General features: G+C 51.5%; 3 protein-coding genes across 3 annotated transcripts; 1 reads left to right on the top strand and 2 right to left on the bottom strand.

The window, feature by feature from the left end:
• Positions 1 to 10,000: 10,000 nt before the first annotated feature.
• On the bottom strand, positions 10,001 to 12,162 carry LOC108389393 (PAT complex subunit Asterix). Its single transcript, XM_017647884.3, has 5 exons — positions 12,023 to 12,162; positions 11,322 to 11,520; positions 11,096 to 11,201; positions 10,481 to 10,578; positions 10,001 to 10,387 (listed from the first exon to the last, which is right to left on the bottom strand). Exons 2-5 carry the CDS (start codon positions 11,369 to 11,371, stop codon positions 10,321 to 10,323), a joined length of 321 nt encoding a protein of 106 aa, XP_017503373.1. The 5' UTR covers positions 11,372 to 11,520; positions 12,023 to 12,162; the 3' UTR covers positions 10,001 to 10,320.
• Positions 11,625 to 15,138, top strand: LOC108389392 (WD repeat domain-containing protein 83). The gene is made up of 9 exons (XM_037003787.2): positions 11,625 to 11,853; positions 11,937 to 12,057; positions 12,139 to 12,244; positions 12,523 to 12,571; positions 12,655 to 12,781; positions 13,652 to 13,719; positions 13,806 to 13,914; positions 13,995 to 14,109; positions 14,841 to 15,138. The coding sequence occupies exons 1-9, from the start codon at positions 11,751 to 11,753 to the stop codon at positions 14,988 to 14,990; spliced, it is 948 nt and encodes a 315-aa protein (XP_036859682.1). The 5' UTR covers positions 11,625 to 11,750; the 3' UTR covers positions 14,991 to 15,138.
• LOC140845803 (deoxyhypusine synthase) lies at positions 15,026 to 19,534 on the bottom strand. Its single transcript, XM_073220893.1, has 9 exons — positions 19,192 to 19,534; positions 17,886 to 18,050; positions 17,361 to 17,482; positions 17,183 to 17,279; positions 17,016 to 17,102; positions 16,434 to 16,539; positions 16,252 to 16,355; positions 15,320 to 15,445; positions 15,026 to 15,239 (listed from the first exon to the last, which is right to left on the bottom strand). The coding sequence occupies exons 1-9, from the start codon at positions 19,396 to 19,398 to the stop codon at positions 15,144 to 15,146; spliced, it is 1,110 nt and encodes a 369-aa protein (XP_073076994.1). The 5' UTR covers positions 19,399 to 19,534; the 3' UTR covers positions 15,026 to 15,143.
• Between the last annotated feature and the right edge of the window lie 73 nt (positions 19,535 to 19,607).

The raw sequence follows: 19,607 nt of genomic DNA, 5'->3' as shown, positions 1-19,607 counted from the left end.
CTGTTTCCCAGCCCAGGAACAACCACAGCAACTTCGGAATTTTTGTAGGAACCAAGAAAAACGTGGTTATCTGTCCCAAGGGAGGTCCCGGGGGGGTTGGGCAAGTCCCTGCAAGCCGTTACCATAAAGGCCAAGGAACTCTTCAGCTGCAGAGAGCTGAAACCTCTTCTGTGTTCACTCCGTGCTCCTCAGGACAACTACAAACTCCTGGCCTCTCTCCAATCACCCGAGGTTCATACTGCCTTTCCAAGAGGATTCCACAAAGACCCCAAATTACCACACACATAGGCAAAAAAACTGGCCAAGTAAATTCCCATCATGTCAGGGCACTCCGTAGTTTTCAAGGGCAGACTGTTCCCAGAAAAATGCAAATAATTCAGGCTCCCCAAAGAAATTCCAAGCAAATACTGACATTTGTTCTGTCAGAAAGCAATGCTGAATTGCACTTGAAGAACTTGGATGAAGACGTTAGAGCACAAAGACAGGAAGACGGCTTCTGGCCTATTAGGGATTCTAACTTACCACTCTGTGTTTTACCCCTCATCCCTACTGAAAGATGCCCCATAGAGTGCATGATAGCTAGCGATATTTGTGTCTACTGCCAACGAGATAGCCTTTCAGTAATTGAACTTTAATCTTTGTCAATACAAACATTTTAAATGTCTCCTTTCCAGTGTTCAATTGTTTAGTTCTTTAAATGTCAGCTGCAAAATAAAAAGTATCATCCAAAAAACAGCATCCACCTGTCCTGCTACAGCTGACAAAGCATTGGCCACAAAACCATACATAAAATAATGTTATGAGTTCCAATTAAGGCATCTATGTTGTAATTTCCAAACAAAACATCTCCTAAGACATGGTCACATCAGTCCCACATGCCTTTCAGCCTTTAGCAAGTAAGATACTACCCTTGGCTGCATAACCCCCTCACCCATCTTAATTCATTCCCTTTTCTCATGCTACCGCCCACAAACACAGACACTGAAATTTTTACTCAACTATGAAAAATGTTTCAAGGTAACTTGAGTAACTAACCAGAAGTCAGGCTGACATTCTTTAAATCAAAAAGGACTGTGCAACAGGAGAGCAGTCACCATCCCTACCCTACCATGGAACGGATGGCGGGGTTCTTGTTGGCAGAGTCGAACAATGAACTTAGCAAACACCCAAGGTAGGAGAGCCAGGGAGAGGCTTTCACTGAGAGATACAGTGAGAGGACAGAGCTGCTGGCTCACGCCGGGAGGGGACAAGGGAGCCTGGAGTTGTGCGTTGTCTAGGGGTTTTATAAGCAGTTGAGGGTTTTTTGGGAACCGGATACACGCTTCGGGGTAGGGACTTCTTAAGTGGTCCTTGAATATTTGAAATTAACTTCACAAAAGAAACTTACTGCTCTGATTTCTCCCCATACACTGGCATCTTGGTCTGGGAGTATAACAAACAAGGCCGTTTGCCCAGAACCCAAGGTGGGCTGAGCTATTGTCTGTTGGCTAAAGGGTAAGTTAAGAATCTTACTTCTTAACTTCCTGGGGGTTAAATGCAATCTTATCTTTACGATGGGATCCTTCCTGCCTTTTACTATGTTCTCTGTGACTGGGATTACTTGTCATGTTCGTTGCCCAGGTTATACATTACTTGATTATGGGATGAAGGAGGAAAAGCAGCATCTGGGCAAAGTTAAAGTTAAGCTGGGCCTTTTAGCTGCTAAAGTAAACTTTACAACAGCCGCATTTAACTGACACAATGAAGACACCGGCTATGTGGAGGTATTTTCTAATCTGGGGGATATTCAAACATTCCAGGCCAAGTTACTCCTTGCTTTTTAGTTTTAACTAATCTTCACTGTAGAATGCTTATATTCCTAGTTTAATATTTTAGACAATTAATGTGACTCTGACATTGCTTAATTGTTTAATACGGAGCTCTGGTACGGGGCTTTTTCCAGAGGCCCTCACCCTACTCTGACTACACCCGTGGACCCTGTCTCATTCCCCTCCTCTACAGATAGAGACCCTAGCTGCTGCGTGGGAGGGGGGACGATGACCGCTCTGGCTGCCTTGTGCTGAGAAGGGGGTGCAGTAAAGGGTGCAGGTAGGTCTCCATCAGTGGTCAGTGAGAGGGCCTCAGAAGATGGGCACTTCTATTCCTGGGTGACAGTGGTGAATCACCTCGTCTGCCAGGCATACTGGATTTCATCACTCCTTACCACCACGGCCTGCACCTTGCCTTGATTTCCCTCTTGCCTTCCCACTAAGCAAGAGTCGCCTCAGAGCTCTGGATTCAGCGGTACCTTACCAGTGTGACTCTACTTTATGCCTTTTGGGAGTTTCATCTAGATCCTAGTTGTCTCTGCACAAGCTTTAGCATAGTACACTCGGGATCATTCCTTGAGAATATCGGACCTGCCTGTCTGATAGGTGTGGGGACTGTGTGACCTCTCGCTGCCAGAGCCTCGGTCAGAGTCACAAGCCTGTTTCGCTTCCCTGGGGCTACAGGTAGGGAAATGACACAGCCCCGGGATGGCTGCCTCTAAGGAAGGGAGGTGAATAGCATAGAACCACTTACATGTTGGACTCAGCTTTCAGCCTGACTACTGCACAGGACAAAACACCTGAACCAGACGGATTCACCACTGACTTTAATCAAACATTTAGTGAAGATCTAATACTCATCCTCCTTAAACTTTTCCAAAAAGTAGAAGAGGAAGGAAAACTTCCAAACTCATTCTACGAGGCCAGCATCACCTCAATACCAATACGAGGCAAAGACACCACAAAAATAGAAAATTACAGACCAATAACGCTGACAAACATACATGCAAAAATACTCAACAAAATGTTAGCACACCAAATTCAAAAATACATCAAAAAGATCATCCATCATGAACAAGTAGGACTTATTCCAGGGAAGCAAGGATGGTACAGTATTAGAAAATCCATGAACATCATCCACCACATCAACAAAAAGGAGGACAAAAACCACATGAGCACGTCACAGATGCTGAAAAAACATTTCACAAATTCAATATCCATTCAAGATAAAAACTCTCAACAAAATGGGTATACAGGGCAAGTTCCTCAACATAATAAAGACGATATATGACAAGACCACAGCCAGCATCATACTTAACAGTGACAAGCTGAAAGCTTTTCCTCTGAGATCGGGAACAAGACAGGGATGCCCACTCTCCCCACTGTGATTCAACACAGTACTGGAGGTCCTAGCCACGGCAATCAGACAAAACAAAGAAATAGAAGGCATCCAGATTGGTTAAGAACAAGTCAAACCGTCACTATTTGCAGAAGACATGATATAGTACATAAAAAAACCCTAAAGACTCCACTCCAAAACCCCTACAAGTAATATCTGAATTCAGCATAGTTGCAGGATACAAAATTAATACACAGAAGTCTGTTGCTTTCCTAGACACTAAAGATGAACTAGCAGAAAGAGAAATCAGGAAAACAATTCCTTTCACAATTGCATCAACAAGAATAAGACAGCTAGGAATAAACTTAACCAAGGAACTGAAAGACCTACCATACCCTGAAAACTACAAGACACTCTTAACAGAAGTTAAAGAGGACACTAACAAATGGAAACTCATCCCATGCTCCTGACTAGGAGGAATGAATATTATCAAAATGGCCATCCTGCCTAAAGCAATTCAATCCCCATCAAAATACCAACAGCATTCTTCAACGAACTGGAGCAAATAGTTTTAAAATTCATATGGAACCAGAGAAGACCACGAATAGTCTAAGCAATCCTGAGAAGGTAGAACAAAGCAGGGGGATCTCACTCCCCAACTTCAAGTTCTACTACAAAGCCACAGTAATCAAGACAATTTGGTACTGGCACAAGAACCAACCCACAAAACAGCTGAACACAATAGAGTCCCCAGACATTAACCCAAACATACAAGGTCAATTAATATACAATACAGGAGCCATGGACATACAATGGGAAAATGACAGCCTCTTCAACATCTGGTGTTGGGAAAACAGGACAGCTACATGTAAGAGAATGAAACTGGATCATTTTCAAACCCCATACACAAAAGTAAATTGGAAATGGATCAAAGACATGAATGTAAGTCATGAAACCGTAAAACTCTTAGAAAAAAAACGTATGCAAAAATCTCATGGACATAAACATGAGCGACTTCTTCATGAACATATGTCCCTGGGCAAGGGAAACAAAACCAAAAATAAAGTGGGGTTATATCAAGCTGGAAGGCTTCTGTACAGCAAAGGACACCATCAATATAACAAAAAGGCGTCCTACAGTATGGGAGGATATATTCATCAACGACAGATCCGATAAAGGGTTGACATCCAAAATGTATAAAGAGCTCACGGACCTCAAAAAACAAAAAGCAAATAATTCAATTAAAAAATGGTGAGAGGAGCTGAACAGACAGTTCTCCAAAGAAGAAATTCAGATGGCCAACAGACACATGAAAAGATGCTACACATCACTAGTCATCAGAGAAATAAATGCAAATTAAAACCGCAATGAGGTATCACCTCACACCAGTAAGGATCACCACCATCCAAAAGACAAACAACAACACATGATGGTGAGATTGTGGAGAAAAGGGAACCCGTCCTACACTGCAGGTGGGAATGTAAATTAGTTCAGCCATTGTCAATAGCAGTATGGAGGTATCTCAAAAAGCTCAAAATAGAAATACCATTTGACCCAGGAATCCCAATTCTAGGAATTTACCCTAAGAATGCAGCAGCCCAGTTTGAAAAAGACAGATGCACCCCTATGTTTATCTCAGCACTATTTACAATAGCCAAGAAATGGAAGCAACCTAAGTGTCCATAAGTAGATGAATGGATAAAGAAGATGTGGTACATAAACACAATGGAATATTACTCAGCCATGAGAAGAAAACAAATCCTACCATTTGCAACAACATGGATGGACCTAGAGGGTATTATGCTCAGTGAAATAAGCCCGTTGGAAAAAGACAAGTAACATATGATTTCACTCATCTGTGGAGTATTAGAACAAATAAAAAAAAACTGAAGGAACAAAACAGCAGCAGAGTCACAGAACCCAAGAATGCACTAACAGTTACCAAAGGGAAAGGGACTGGGGAGGATGGTTGTGGGAAGGGAGGGATAAGCAGAAAAAAAGGGGCATTGCTATTAGCAAACATAATGTAGGGGGGGCACCAGGAGGGCTGTACAACACAGAGAAGACAAGCAGTGATTCTATAGCATCTTACTATGCTGATGGACACTGACTGTAAAGGGTATGTTGGGAGGACTTGACGATGGGGGGAGTCTACTAAACATAATGTTCCTCATGTAATTGAAGATTAATCATACAAAAAATTATAACAACTGAATAAAAATTGAAAAATAAAAACGATTATCATTTAAATTTGAAGGAAGGATTAAACAATTTCCAGATAAGCAAAAGCTGAGAAAATTTAGCTTGCTCCACCCATCTCTACAGGGTATTTTCACGGGACTGCTATAGATGGAAGTGTTCCTAAGGTTAAATAGCTGTCACCAGAAGTAATAAAAAGGGACAGACAAAGAGTACAGAATACCATACCTAATATACAAGGAATGAGGAGGGGGAAAAAAAAACAACCTTTAGATTGTGTTTGTAATAGCATACTTAAGTGAGGTAAGTTAGATTCTTAGGTAGAAAGGAAGGTACCCCTTTACCTTTTGGTAACCACAAACCTAAAGCCTGCAATGGCCGTATGTACATACCTATCGATAATCACCCTAAATGTAAATGGTCTGAATGCAACAATCAAAACACACACAGTCACTGAATGGATAAAAAAACAAGACCCATGTATATACTGTCTACAAGAGACTCACTTAAACCCGAAGACATACACAGACTAAGAGTGAAGGGATGGAAAAAATATATTTCATGCAACTAATAGGGAGAAAAAAGCAGGTGTTACAGTACTTGTATTGAACAAAATAGACTTTAAAACAAAGAAAGTCACAAGAGACAAGGACAGACATTACATAATGATAAAGGGGTCAATCCAACAAGAGGATATAAGCATTATAAATATCTATGCACCCAACACAGGAGCACCTACATATGTGAAACAAATACTAACAGAATTGAAAGTGGAAATAGAATGCAATGCATTCATTTTAGGAGACTTCAACACTCCACTCACTCCAAAGAACAGATCAACCCGACAGAAAATAAGTAAGGAGACAGAGGCACTGAACAACACATTGGAACAGATGGACCCGACAGACATCTACAGAACTCTCCACTCAAAAGCAGAAGGATACACATTCTTCTCAAGTGCACATGGAACATTTTCAAGAATAGATCATATACTAGGCCACAAAAAGAGCCTCAGAAAATTCGAAAAGATTGGAATTGTACCAACCAGCTTCTCAGAACAGAAGGGTATGAAACTAGAAATAAATTACACAAAGATGACGAAATGGCCTACAATCACATGGAGGCTTAACAACATTCTCCTAAATAACCAGTAGATCTATGACCAAATAAAAACAGAGATCAAGCAATACATGGAAACAAATCACAATAATTCAACAACGCAAAATCTGTGGGACTCAGCGAAGGCGGTGGTAAGAAGGAAGCATATTGCACCACAGGCCTACCTCAGGGAAGGACAACAATCCCATATGAACAGTCTAAATTCCCAATTAAGTAAACTAGAAAAAGACGAACAAATGAAGCCCAAAGTCAGAAGAAGGAGGGACATAATAATGATTAGAGGAAAAATAAATAAAATTGAGAAGAATAAAACAACAGAATCAATGAAAGCAGGAGCTGGTTCTTCGAGAAAATATACAAAATAAACTCCTAGCCAGACTTGTGAAGAAAAAAAGAGTCTAAGGACATGAACAGAATCAGAAATGAGAAAAGAAAAATCACTACGGACACCACTGAAATATGAAGATTAGAGAATACTATGAAAAATTGTATAGTAACAAACAGGACAACCTAGAAGAAATGGTCAACTTTCTAGGAAAATGCAACCTTCCCAGGGTGACCCAGGAAGAACCAGAAAATCTGAACAGACCAATGACCAGCAAGGAAACGGCACCGGTAATCCCAAATGACAAGGACGACAGGAGCCTCAGGAAACAGCTGTTACTCCTGGAGGCGCTGCGTCCGGCGGCCTCTCCCCCGCCGCCCGTCCGCGGGTCCCACCCACCCTCGGCTCGCCCGGCCCTCGCCCCCGAGGCCGCCGACGGAAAACGGCGCACAGGGCAAGACGCCCGCCGGCCTCCCCGTCTGCGCGGACCGGCCCAGCCACTCCGCCTGCGGCCCGGGCACGGGCGGCAGTGGCAGGTTGGCGGCGCGGCGCCACGTCGGGCCCCGCGAGACCCCCACCCGCGTCGGCCGCTCCCCGGCCCCGCGAGCCCCGCGCGGCCCGCCGAGCCCCTCGCACGGCCGCCCGCTCACCGGTTCGCCGCGCCCGCAGGCGGAGGCAGGGGTCCACGCGCCCCCTCCGGGCCCCGCGGTCACGTACCTTCCGGCCCGCAGAGCCGTCGCTGTCGCCTTCACCCCTGAAGCGGGGCCCGCTCGGGACGCTTCGCAGCAGGTAAGACGGTGCACGGCTGGAGGAGGCAGAGCTGGACGAGCGCAGGTCCGGCCGGGGCAGCGGCTCCAAGTCCGGGCCGATCGCCGGTGCCGCCGGGGCCTGCGCGCCGGGAGGAAGGCGCAGCCGAGCACAGCGCCGGTCCACCATCAGGGCTCCGCCGAGCTCGCTGCGCGGACGGGAATGCGGACCGGAGCACGGACTTAGACGCGGGAGTAGCTCCTCCTGGCGGCGCTCGCGAACCTGCATGTTGCGGCGACTGCGTCCCCCTGCAGCTACTACGCAGCCCGTCGAAGGTATGTTTTCTGCGCGAGCGCCCAATGGGTACCTATTCCGCGGAGCCGCTCCCTCATTGGCCTCGAGTGGCGTCCGTCGGGGGAAGGCTTGAGTCGGGCTTCGGCGCTTGTCAGCCACTTAAATGGGACTAGCCCGGCTGCCGATCTCAAAGTCTCGAGCGCCAGGTTCCCCTGCGTCTCCCTCAGTGGATCCCCCGTCTCCCTTGGGAGCCGGGAAAGTCACCTGAGTGGAGGCCAGGATTCCCCTTCAGAGGCATCTCCCTGGATGCGAGGGACTGAGGAAGGCCGTGGGCACCTGCGAGAGTCTCGGCTGAGGCTGCGCTTCAGCAGCTTCTCAAAGGCCCGCGTGTCTGGAATCAGACCCCGACAGCCCATCTGGGTATCCACGAGGAGTGACCCTCTTTCTGTCTGCCTGACTTCCAGCCTGCTTCTCCGGGCCGCCCCAGCCTCTGGGTGAGGCAAGGGTGCTCTTTACTTCCTTTACTCGCTCGATGTGTGCCTCCAACGTCATCAGTGCCACGGACCCCGATGCTCAGCACCGCAAGGTAGGAGATCCATGCTTCACTCTTATTCCTGACGAAATGCTGTACTTTTTATCTCATAAAAATGTGTCCGGTTCGTTGAAGAATGCTGTTGGTATTTTGATGGGGATTGCATTGAATCTGTAGATTGCTTTAGGCAGGATTGACATTTTGATAATATTAATTCCTCCTGGCCTGGAGCATGGGATGAGTTTCCGTTTGCTAGAGTCCTCCTTAACTTCTGTTAAGAGTGTCTTGCAGTTTTCAGGGTATGGTAGGTCTTTCAGTTCCTTGGTTAAGTTTATTCCTAGGTATTTTATTCTTGTTGATGCAGTTGTGAATGGAATTGTTTTCCTGATTTCTCTTTCTGCTAGTTCACCATTAGTGTATAGGAAAGCAACAGGTTTCTGTGTATTGTGTATCCTGCAACGCTGCTGAATTCACATATAAGTTCTAGTAGTTTTGGAGTGGAGTCTTTAGGGTTTTTTTATGTACTATATCATGTCTTCTGCAAATAGTGATGGTTTGACTTGTTCTTTACCAATCTGGATGCCTTGGATTTCTTTGTTTTGTGTGATTGCCGTGGCTAGGACCTCCAGTGCTATATTGAATAACAGTGGGGAGAGTGGCCATCCCTGTCTTGTTCCCGATCTCAGAGGAAAAGCTTTCAGCCTGTCACTGTTAAATATGATGTTGGCTGTGGTCTTGTCATATATGGCCTTTATTCTGTTGAGGTACTTGGCCTGTATATGCATTTTGTTTGATAGTTTTTATTATGAATGGATGTTGAATTTTGTCAAACGTTTTTTCAGCATCTGTGTACGTCCTCATGTGGTTTTTGTCTTCCTTTTTGTTGATGTGATGGATGATGTTGATGGATTTTCTAATACCGTACCATCCTTGCTTCCCTGGAATAAGTACTCCTTGTTCATGATGGGTGATCTTTTCGATGTATTTTTGAATTTGGTATGCTAATAGTTTGTGAAGGGCCCCCACCCAGAAGATGGCGAACTCACCCCTTGCCCCCCCTAATCCCAGCACCTAGCCAATAGCCACCAGCCCTGTAGAAGTGACACCTCAATCAGCTCATGCCTCTTCCTATATAACCCAGCACCTTTCCCTAAAAAAGCGGAATTCTCCGGTGAATTGCTGCTGTGTGTCGCTCCTTTCCTTTCAGTTTGTTCAGTATTTTTTCTTTTTGCTCAGAACCACTTTTATTTTTTGTCTTTTCAATATACAAATTTTTTTCCTACTATACGTGCTGCACACGCACACACACACATATGCATAAAGATACATTTTTCCTTTAGAGAACACACAAAATACAAAAAACTGCCATTACAATTTTCTTCCCTTTACCCCACTTCTCTTGATAAATCAAAGCCCAGGTTCCTCAAGTCAGCAGGGCCATCTGCTGGGTTGCCTGACACCAGGGGTAACTGTCCTGTCTCTGACAGCTGACTTAGGGCACTAGGCTTGTAGACAAGCCAGTGACCCACCAGAAGGCTCCAGAGTGGGGGCCCTACCCCAGGCCTTACTGAAAGGAGGAACTGGAACCCTTTCCCGACCAGGAAGAGTATCTGCAATGCACAGAAGAGGTCCCAGGGAACAGCCAAAAGGTGAAACTTTATTAAGAACTGATTTCAACAAGAAAACGAGTGGATACACCTAGAAACATGGCAGCATCTCCCCCAGCAGCAGGCAGGGTGGGGAGGGAAGGCAGGAGGGGTAGGTCCTTTCCCGGCCCAGCAGGAGTGGGATCCCAGGGAAAGGACCAGGTTCCCTTCATCCACGAAATGAGGTCCTGAGACTCCTTCACCCAGGGAAGCCCAGGACAGGAGCTGTGTGCAATATGCTGAACAGCCAAGGACCAGGCCTGGAGGACGGTGCACAGAGGGGTTTAAGATGTAACTCCTCTAGGCTGACATCACCAGGGGGGCGTCATGGGCTGAGGGTTCTGCAGATATGACATCACCACTGCAGAGATGGACAGCCTGGAACAGAAGAGTGGTGGCAGTCCCAGATGGGCAGGCATGGGTCCCCCTGCCCTCATTCAGGAGTCCCGCCTTCTCCATGCCCAGGCTCACATGAAACTACTCATCATCTGTTTAGTGTCCTCAGAGCTCCGGGAGTTGGCGAAGCTGATGAAGGAGCAATAAACGGCAACCCAAGCGCACCACTTCAGCTGGCAAAAGACACATGGATGGTGGGTTAGGTCAGTGAGAGGCACACCAATGAGTTCCTACAAGAACATTCCCAGGCACCTGATTCCTGGTGCAGCTTGGACCTTGCACCCAAGGAATCCCTGAGTCCCATCCCCATAGTCTACTCCAGGTACCCAGTTTCTGGTTCTACTGCCTGTCCTGCGTCTCTGACCCCACCAGACCAGGGAACCTTAAGGTTAAGAAAACTGGCCTTTGACATCCACCATCATACTAAAGACCTCACCCTTTCTCCATGAGGCCCCTCCAAGTTGCTTTAAAGCCTGGCCCCACCCTCAGACTGATCTTCCGCGTACCCAGCCTGACTCAGACCCTCGACTTCCCCAAGGCTGTGGCTTTCTACGCCTACCGTTGCCCCAACCCCTCCTCCGCGCAAGCTCAGGCCCAGCCCCCTGGGCGCTGGCTCAGTGACATTCCGAATCCGCTCCCAAGCCTCGTTGACAGGCGGAACTACGAGAAAGGAAACTCGGCCCCGCCCACCTTGAGCATGAGGCCGCACATGCTGAAGATCATGCCCAGCAGGTTCATGTAGTCCGGCGTCGGGTCGTCCAGGGCCGGGTTACACTCGCTCGGCGGGGGCTTGTACCTGCGGCCGACTCGAGAGTCAGAGGTGCTCAAGTTCCGCTCCACCCCCGGGATGGACAAGCGCTTCCCTGGTCCCTTGCCCAACACCCAAGCCCTGTTCCCATGATGCTGGGGTCATCACCTGAACACTTTGTTCGGCCGCCGTGGGTCCGACATACTGTTGGCGGACATAGCGAGTGGGACGTGGTGCCTCTTCCACTACTGGAGTTGCAGCTTCCGACATGGAACGCGAGGGTGGCTTTTAGAGTAACACCCGCAGCCCTCGCGCTTCTGTTCCTAGCGGGAGCGACCAGGACTCCCTCCAGCGAGTGGACAGAGAACTAGAAAAGGCCAAAAAATGATCCTTGAAAACAGAAAAGTAACCACGATGCAGAAGCAGGTTTCAGTATTTCCACGGCTACCTCCGACAAGCCGTGATGTTGAACCGGAACTGAGAAAGAGGAAGTAGACTGTGGGGGACAACGATAAGGTTACACCCACGCGTAGGTTCCGTGGGTGCTGAGCCTGTGTACGGAAGGATAAAAGGAGGCCAGGAAGGGGCCCCGCAGCAATGGCTTTCCCTGAGCCCAAGCCGCGCGGCCCGGACCTGCCACAGAAACGGGTGAAGACGCTGGACTGCGGGCAGGGAGCGGTGCGAGCCGTGCGGTTTAACGGTGAGCACCTTGGCCTTCATAAGGCGTCCTCCTCCCGCCTCCCGAGATCCCCTCCCCAGTAATCCCTCCGTGCTGTTCCCCAGTGGATGGCAATTACTGCCTGACGTGCGGCAGCGACAAGACCCTGAAGCTGTGGAACCCGCTGCGGGGGACGCTGCTGCGGACGTACAGTGGCCACGGCTACGAGGTGCTGGACGCGGCCGGGTGAGCCGGGGCCACGCCGGGAGCCGGACGCCGAGGCCGGACTCAGAGGTCGGCGCTGAATTTCCCTCCTTTGCCCTCTAGCTCCTTTGACAACAGCAGCCTCTGCTCCGGCGGTGGAGACAAGGCCGTGGTGCTGTGGGATGTGGCATCGGGGCAGGTCGTGCGGAAGTTCCGGGGCCACGCGGGGGTGAGTGCAAACAACAAGCCTCCTTAGAGCGTGGATAAAGGAGGGGACCCGCATTAGCGGGTAGATGGTGACAGGGACAACCCCCTCACCCATTACAGTGCAAGGATCCCTCCCCCAAGGCCCGGTGTTCACCAAGTCACGTCCTTGCAGTTCTCCCGGAACTTTTCAGCTCCCCTATCCCTAGCCTTTGCCCATGTTTTAACCTGCACTGGGAACCCTGCCTTTATCCCAAACCACCAAAGTCCAGCCTCCTCTGAGTGGCAGTTCCTGTTTCTCAGAAGGTGAACACGGTGCAGTTTAATGAAGAGGCCACGGTCATCCTGTCTGGTGAGTCTGGGGCCTAGGCATGGGGACCCAGGATACTGCCTCTGACTCCACGACCTGAGCTCACCCTTATGCTGGCCTCACAGGCTCTATTGATTCCAGCATCCGGTGCTGGGACTGCCGCTCTCGGAAGCCTGAGCCAGTGCAGATACTGGACGAAGCCAGGGATGGTGTATCCAGCGTGAAGGTGTCAGACCATGAAGTCCTGGCGGGGTGAGTGGGACAGGAACTCACTCCTCCCAGGTGCCACGGGGGACCTTAGCTGCCCTCTGTGCTTAGATTAAATCTGCCCTCCTCAGCTCACAAGGCCCGGAAGTCTGGTGCCTGCTGACCTCCCAGATTTATTCATTCCCAGCCTCATTTCGTTGAAATCTGCCAAGCATGCTTCTTGCCCAGGACCTTTGCAGTGCTTCTTCCTCTGCTCACAGTGCCCTTCTGCTTGTTCAGAGTGTATCTGAGCACTTTCTGTGTGCCACTTTTTTAGTTACTGAGCATATAGCAATGTGCAAAATAGGGAAAAGTCTTGCCCACATAGGATAGATATTCTACTTGGAGGGGACAACTTAAAAAGTTCCCACGCACGACTGCCCTAGTTGGCCACGATGCAAGGGCGTGCCATTCCCGCCATGGGTGGAGTTTGGGACCCAGCCTGTGGGTTGGCTCCTGCTCACATTTCCAGTCCCAGGTTGGATGTCACCTCCTTGGGGAGGCCCTCCTAGACTGCCTTCAGTCCATGAGGCTCCTTGTTGGTAGAAAGTGCTCCTGGCTTGGTCACAGCTGTCCCACGCCCCAGGGTCTGGCCAAGGGAGGACAGTTGGTACATATCAGAAGCAGATGGAGTGGCTCCTAGTTGACCCTGGGTCTGAGCCTCAAGGGCAGTACGTTGGAATTCCACTTTGGAATTCATTTCACTGCGTGTTTTCCATGGCCAGTCCGGAGGAGGCTGAAGGTGACAAGAAGGGCAGGCCCCGCCTTGCTCTCAGGCCCTGGCTGGGTGGTAGGACTCAGGGACATGGAGGTTGCCTGGACCTGTGGACCCATTGGCCCCAGTGGGCACTCTGCTGGACCCACCCCCTCTTGCAGCTCTGTGGACGGCAGGGTGAGGCGCTATGACCTGAGGATGGGGCAGCTCTTCTCAGACTACGTAGGCAGTGAGTGTGGCTAGGGCTGTGGGGCAGGCCGGGAAGGTGGGGGCAGCAAAAGTAGCCCCAACCTCACCCACCTGCCCCACCCCCAGGCCCCATCACCTGCATCTGCTTCAGCCGGGATGGGCAGTGCACCCTGGTGTCCAGCCTGGACTCCACACTGCGGCTTCTTGACAAGGACACGGGAGAGCTGCTGGGCGAGTGAGTCCTCGAAGTCCTGGGGCCTGTTTCCCACCCCTGGTGAGGCCCAACACCCCTGATCCCACTCTCCCCAACCCCAGGTACACAGGCCATAAGAACCAGGAATACAAGCTGGACTGTTGCCTGACTGAGCGTGATACCCATGTGGTCAGCTGCTCTGAGAACGGGAAGGTGTTCTTCTGGGACCTGGTGGAGGTGAGCCTCCCCACCTCCGCTCCGCACAGGGCTGCCTGCCCTGCCATCGCCCAGCCCTTACCTCAGTTACTCCCACGCCGGAAAGAGGGAGCTATTAGAGCTGGGGGCTAGAAGGCAGAGTGAGAGGACCAGGCAGGAAGGGTATTCCTGGCAAAGGGAACAGCATGTGCTAAGGCTTAGAGGTACGGCACAGTCAGGAAACAGCATTTTGTGACGGCAGTGGTTGCAGCAGGATCTGGGTCAGGCAGGGCTGCCAACGCCAACCTGAGCCACTGAGGCAGAGGAGCCAGTGGTAGCATCTGATCCCAGGTGAGACAGGACTATAGTTGAGGAAACCTGAGCTACCTCTGAGCAGCCCCGGGGCTTCTAGGCCCAGTCTCTGAGCCCTGTCCTGACATGTCTCAGCCTGGTGGGGGCGGTCAGGCTGAGGGATTGTTCTGACTGAGTGGGGTCAGAGCTGGGGCTTGGCAGGGGACATAAGTCCCCTAAGAGGATGGGGAGGAGGGGCCTTGAGGCCCGGGAGCCAGCTCTCACTCTGGCAACTAAGAAATGATCTGCCCACCTCGTGAGGACACGGTAGCCTGGAAGTCACCCAGAAGGGGAGGGCACGTGAAGGACGGTGCAGCTGAGGGGTTCAGTCTGGAGCCGATTCGGTTTGCAGTGTGAGGGAAGCAGTTAGGGGCAGATGCTGAAGAAGCGCTGGTAGCTGCCCCCACCCCTTCGCTCCACAGGGTGCCCTGGCGCTGGCCCTGGCTGTGGGTCCCAGTGTGGTGCAGTCGCTGGCCTACCACCCCACGGAGCCCTGCCTGTTGACCGCCATGGGGGGCAGTGTGCAGTGCTGGCGACAAGAGGCTTACGAGGCTGAAGGCGGCGCAGGCTGAAGCCAGGGGACCCACCATCACTCGGGACACGGACACAGACTCAGAGGTCCCCTGAGACCATTTATTCTGGACATGCTGATCAAGGAGGGGCAGGGGCTGGGCTGCAAGCTAATAAATAGAGGGGTCGGGAGGCCTCCTTGGGGCCACAGCCATTCAGTCTTCATTCTTCTCAGGCATGAAAGCATCTGCCTTCTGGGCAAAGGTTTCAGCCACAAGCAGGGGAAAGACCAGGGAGGCATCAGCATAGACCTGCAGAGGGGACCCAGGTGAGCCACAGGAGCCATGGACCAGCCTGGGGGCCCTGCGCCCATCGGGTGGCCAGCCCTCACCTTGACAGGCTGTGCGTCCACGCGGATCTTGCCCCAGGAGACAGCTTCATCTGGCCGGGCACCCGAGTCGGAGCCATCAAACTCCTGGGCCGTGTTGATGTAGACAGCATAGTCGGCCCCATTCCGCTGTGGGCAGGGACAGGGCGGGCTAGTCAGCCAGTTGCAGTAGACAGACACACAGGCTGGACCCTGTAGCCAGAGAGGCCGAGGAGCGTGTCCCCGATGAAGGAAGCCCTGTTGCACTAGCCCCACGTCACTGCCTGCGCTGAGGGGTCCAGGGCTTGCTGGGCAGAACTGCACCAGACGCACCTAGGTAGGATCGGCCCTGTGCATCTGCTCAGCAGGAACTGCCACTGACCACAAACCGCCTCCCCGCCAACCCCCATGGCCGCCACCGTGGTCCTGGCCCCATCGTAGCTCTAGGGAACCCTGCCTTTTGTTCCCCCAAAAGCAACCAGAGGGCATCTGTGAGCACCCGAGTCACAGCCCTCAAGGCCCTGCTGACTGCCTGCCTCCTCCCTGCCTCTTCCCCCCTCCTGTCCTGCCTCACTGGCCCTCCGCTCTTCATTACTTCAGGCCCCTCAGAGCCTTTGTGCCAGCTCTTCCCTCTGCTGGGAACTCTTCTCGAGGCAACCACAATGTACTTCCCCAAAACCTCTGCTTACAGGTCACATTTCCCAGAACTTCCCCTTTCTGGAAACGACCTCTGTCTCTTGCCATCTTGTCATTCCTGTTTTGCCCATAGTAGGTACTGTCACCTGATACGCTTGTCACTTGTTTGCTGTCTGTCTTCCCAACTGGAGAGCAGGGGTCCTGGCCTGTTTAGTGTGCAGCGGTCTCCCCGGCCTCTAGCACAGGCCTAGTACACGCATGTCTCCACGGCAGGCCCGAGTGCCACCCCGCTGTGGACCAGGCATGCTGTCCCCACTCACCATGAGATTGGCATTGGCAATGTGGTGCTTAACCACACCCCCGCCCAGGATGATCATGCCAGAGCGCTTGGCGAAGATAGCCTGTGTATTGATGAGCCTCAGGTCTGGGGAGGAAGGCTGCGGTCAGACTGTGGGCCCAGCCAGCCCTCCTCCCCTGCTCCTCTGTGGCCCCAGCGCCTCACCCTCAACAATGTCCAGGACCAGGCCCGGGTTCTTATAGGAATGGAAGAAGATCATGTCCCCCAGTGAGCCATCTGTGAGCGCTGGGCTCAGCACAGGGATGTGGTGCTGGGGGAGGACAGGACAGGAGAATGGCTGGAGCTCAGAGCCCAGGGAGGGAAGCCCAGTCCTCCCAGTGGAATCGCCTCCCCTCTGCCTGATTCTGAGCAGGGTACTTAAGTTCTTTGGGCCTCAGTTTCCTTGACTGTAAACTGGGAACAGTAATAGCACATAGTATATATGAGAAAACCCACAAAACACACTTAAGACCAAGTGTGTTAAGAATGACAGCTCTTGTTATTTTTCCAACTGCTGGACCTCAGTCTCTGAAGAGTGGGGGACTCTGCTACGTCCCGGGGGGTTGCTAAGCACTGCCCAACGCGCCAGGTGTTCCAAGAGTAGACCCAGAATCACAGGACCACACACTCAATGGGTGCGTGACCTCAGATTGCCTAGTGGGGATGAGTATAATACTGTTTCCCCAGTGGCTGCTCAAGGTAACACCTGCCACAGCCTGCTGTCTTTGCTCCCACCCGGCCCCTCACCTTCTGGGCCCAGTAATACACCGACTCTGGGTTGTTGATCTCCTTGCCCAGCCGGGCAATCATCTTGGAAGGAGTCCACTTCACGCCCTAGGAGAGAGCATGTACTTCAGCCAGCAGTGACTCCCCAGCTCCCACCACAGTGGCCCCTCAGGATGCACCAGCCCCACCTCCGTGTTCTGCTCTAGCACCATCTGGTCCAGAATGGGCATTAGCCAGTCCTCAAACTTGCAGTAATTGTCGTTGGGCACCAGCAGGTTTCCAATCCTGGGGACAGAAGGCATGTAGGTATGAGACCTCAGAGCCCTCTGCCCAGCTCCCCTGCCCATCTCCACTCAGGCCCACCACCTGTTGATCCCGTTCTCCCGCAGCTCCTTTCCCCGGAGGCTGAACTCGCCCAGATATGTGGGCGCCAGGCACTTGATGAGATCCTCTTCCACGCCTCCAGCTGTGGTCACCAAGACATCCACCTGCAGTCAGGGGTCACTGAGGTTGGCCTAGGAAAAAGAGCTCTACCCTCTAGGAAAAAAGAGCAGGACTCCTCTAACTCCCCACCTCAATTCAGTGACCCTTTGGGAAGCTCTGCTGCTGTTCCTCTGCTTAAAAATGACCTCTAATGGGTGGGGGGATAGGTGAAATAGGAAAAATGGGGAAAAAAATTAGACTTATATCTTGCCCTGGGTGATGGTTACATGAGCTGTTACATGTTACACAACATATGCATGCCAAATTCATCAAGCTGTACACTAAGATTTGTGAATACCTCAATTTAAAACACCAACCCATATCTCCCTATGTTTTTTAAACGATCAGTGATCTTATTGCCCATTAGGACCCTGAAAGGCCAAGGCCACAACCCCACCAGGTCCCCACCATGTTGTGCTGCACAAGGTAACGGACGGTCTCACGGATGCCTGAACTAATGAGGTTGGATGTGTATCCCAGAAAAATGGTGCAGCCGGTGAGTGGGCGGCGGCTCTGGGTCAGGTCTGCATGCTGGTCTTCATCTGGTGACAGCGGCTCCAGCTTCTTCTCTATCTAGGCGCAACAGCAGGATAGGGTGAACCTACCGCCCCAGTCTGCGTGCGGCCACGGGCTCCAGAAGACTTTCTGAGGCAGACTCCACCCCCAAGCTCTGCCCACTCGGAGACAAGGGGCAACTTCTCCCTGGAACCAGGGAACGAAAACCCCCGCGACTCCCACCTCTCGCCCCCCTCCGCCCCAACCCGCACCCCGGTCCAGGCTCCGCCCCGTTCACAGCCTGCATCTCAGGGCACAAGCTCAGAAATCGGAGAGCACTGCCTTGGTAGGCCCGGTTCCCCTTCCACTGGGAAGAGCAAGTGCAAGCTCAAAGCCCCGCCCCGATTTAGGCTCCAATTCCTCCCTCAACCACAGGGTCTTGTCCCAGGCTCTGCCCATTCCAGGACACTTTCACACACTGCGTATGCGGAAATATAACGAAGTTCTCCATGGTGGCCCTACAAACAAAGCTGTGCCAGTTGTATACAGGTCCCAGGGCAGCCATATTGTGCTGTAAAGATGCCCTGCAGCATTTCTCGGCTATGTCATGAGACTGTCACAACCACGACAAGAAAGAACGAACGACTACTAATACCCAGGGAAGATAAACTGGTCTGGTTCTCTTGTCCTTGGGAGAATTCTTAGGAAAATGTTTAACAGCCCTTATCCTTACCTCCCCTCACACACAGCATCGGAATATCTATGGAATGGTATTTTTGAAAACATCCATACCACACCCCTAGATGTATTAATAATGTACCCTTCCTACAGGTATGGTCTGCTGTAGAGAAGGTATTTAGTAAGATGTCTCCAAAGGAAAGGGCTTTAGAGCAGTTTATCAGAACACTGATGGGCTGCTCTTGGGCCATGGTCCTCAGGACTACGAATAAACTCTTTCTGAAGACGTTAAGAGTCGTGTTGATTTCAGCTGACACCTACAACCCGCCCCCCACCTAAAAACCAGCCCCAGCCCCATCCTGTGCAAGGATATCGCGGCTGCAGGGCAACATTCCCTTCCCAGCACATAGTCTCCCACCCCGGTGGACCGCACCTCCCGCCAACAATTAGACCCCGCAACGAGGGACCCGCATCCTTGCCTGAGGAATTCCCGCCCCTCCGCGTCCGGCATTGGTACTGGAAGTCCCGCCCCAGGCCTCACCATCGCGTTGACTTGCTGCACAGCGCGCCCGAAGTTGGTGGCCTGGAAACCAGTGGTGCCGAAGGCCTCCAGCAGCGCGCGGTAGTCCACGCCGCGGTTGAAGTCATAGCCCCGGACCTGGGTGCTCTCGGATGGCAGCGCCAAGCTGTGCTTTAGCACAGCGGCCAGCGCCGCCGCGGGCGCCTCCCTTTCCCGGGGCCCCTCCATGCTCTTCCAGTCGCACTGTCAGATCAGAGCCGCCGCAAGCCAGGCCTCCAGCGACCTCGAAACGCGCTAAGCCCCGGTACGCGTCTCTGTAGAATGCAGGAAGTTATACTCGGAAAAAACGACGGGGAAGAACCGGACGTTAGTCACATGACCCCGCTTAACGCCGGTAGTTGGGGGCAGCTCTCTGCGCATGTGTTGTCGTACGGAAG

This window comes from Manis javanica, chromosome 13 (genome assembly GCF_040802235.1).
Source record: "Manis javanica isolate MJ-LG chromosome 13, MJ_LKY, whole genome shotgun sequence".
In the NCBI taxonomy this organism is placed as follows: domain Eukaryota; kingdom Metazoa; phylum Chordata; class Mammalia; order Pholidota; family Manidae; genus Manis; species Manis javanica.
This window is presented reverse-complemented; position numbering and strand designations above follow the sequence as displayed.

What these genes read in the sequence shown, in the direction of transcription:
- LOC108389393 (XM_017647884.3), bottom strand. Translation starts at nt 11,371, where the DNA reads ATGTCCGCCAACAGTATGTCGGACCCACGGCGGCCGAACAAAGTGTTC. An exon ending in CGGCCGAACAAAGTGTTCAG is followed by an intron (nt 11,202 to 11,321) that starts GTGATGACCCCA and finishes AGTCGGCCGCAG; the next exon opens with GTACAAGCCCCCGCCGAGCG. An exon ending in TGTGCGGCCTCATGCTCAAG is followed by an intron (nt 10,579 to 11,095) that starts GTGGGCGGGGCC and finishes GTCTTTTGCCAG; the next exon opens with CTGAAGTGGTGCGCTTGGGT.
- LOC108389392 (XM_037003787.2), top strand. Translation starts at nt 11,751, where the DNA reads ATGGCTTTCCCTGAGCCCAAGCCGCGCGGCCCGGACCTGCCACAGAAA. An exon ending in GCGAGCCGTGCGGTTTAACG is followed by an intron (nt 11,854 to 11,936) that starts GTGAGCACCTTG and finishes GCTGTTCCCCAG; the next exon opens with TGGATGGCAATTACTGCCTG. An exon ending in TCTTCTGGGACCTGGTGGAG is followed by an intron (nt 14,110 to 14,840) that starts GTGAGCCTCCCC and finishes TTCGCTCCACAG; the next exon opens with GGTGCCCTGGCGCTGGCCCT.
- LOC140845803 (XM_073220893.1), bottom strand. Translation starts at nt 19,398, where the DNA reads ATGGAGGGGCCCCGGGAAAGGGAGGCGCCCGCGGCGGCGCTGGCCGCT. An exon ending in TGCAGCAAGTCAACGCGATG is followed by an intron (nt 18,051 to 19,191) that starts GTGAGGCCTGGG and finishes TGTTGCGCCTAG; the next exon opens with ATAGAGAAGAAGCTGGAGCC. An exon ending in CGGGAGAACGGGATCAACAG is followed by an intron (nt 17,280 to 17,360) that starts GTGGTGGGCCTG and finishes TTCTGTCCCCAG; the next exon opens with GATTGGAAACCTGCTGGTGC.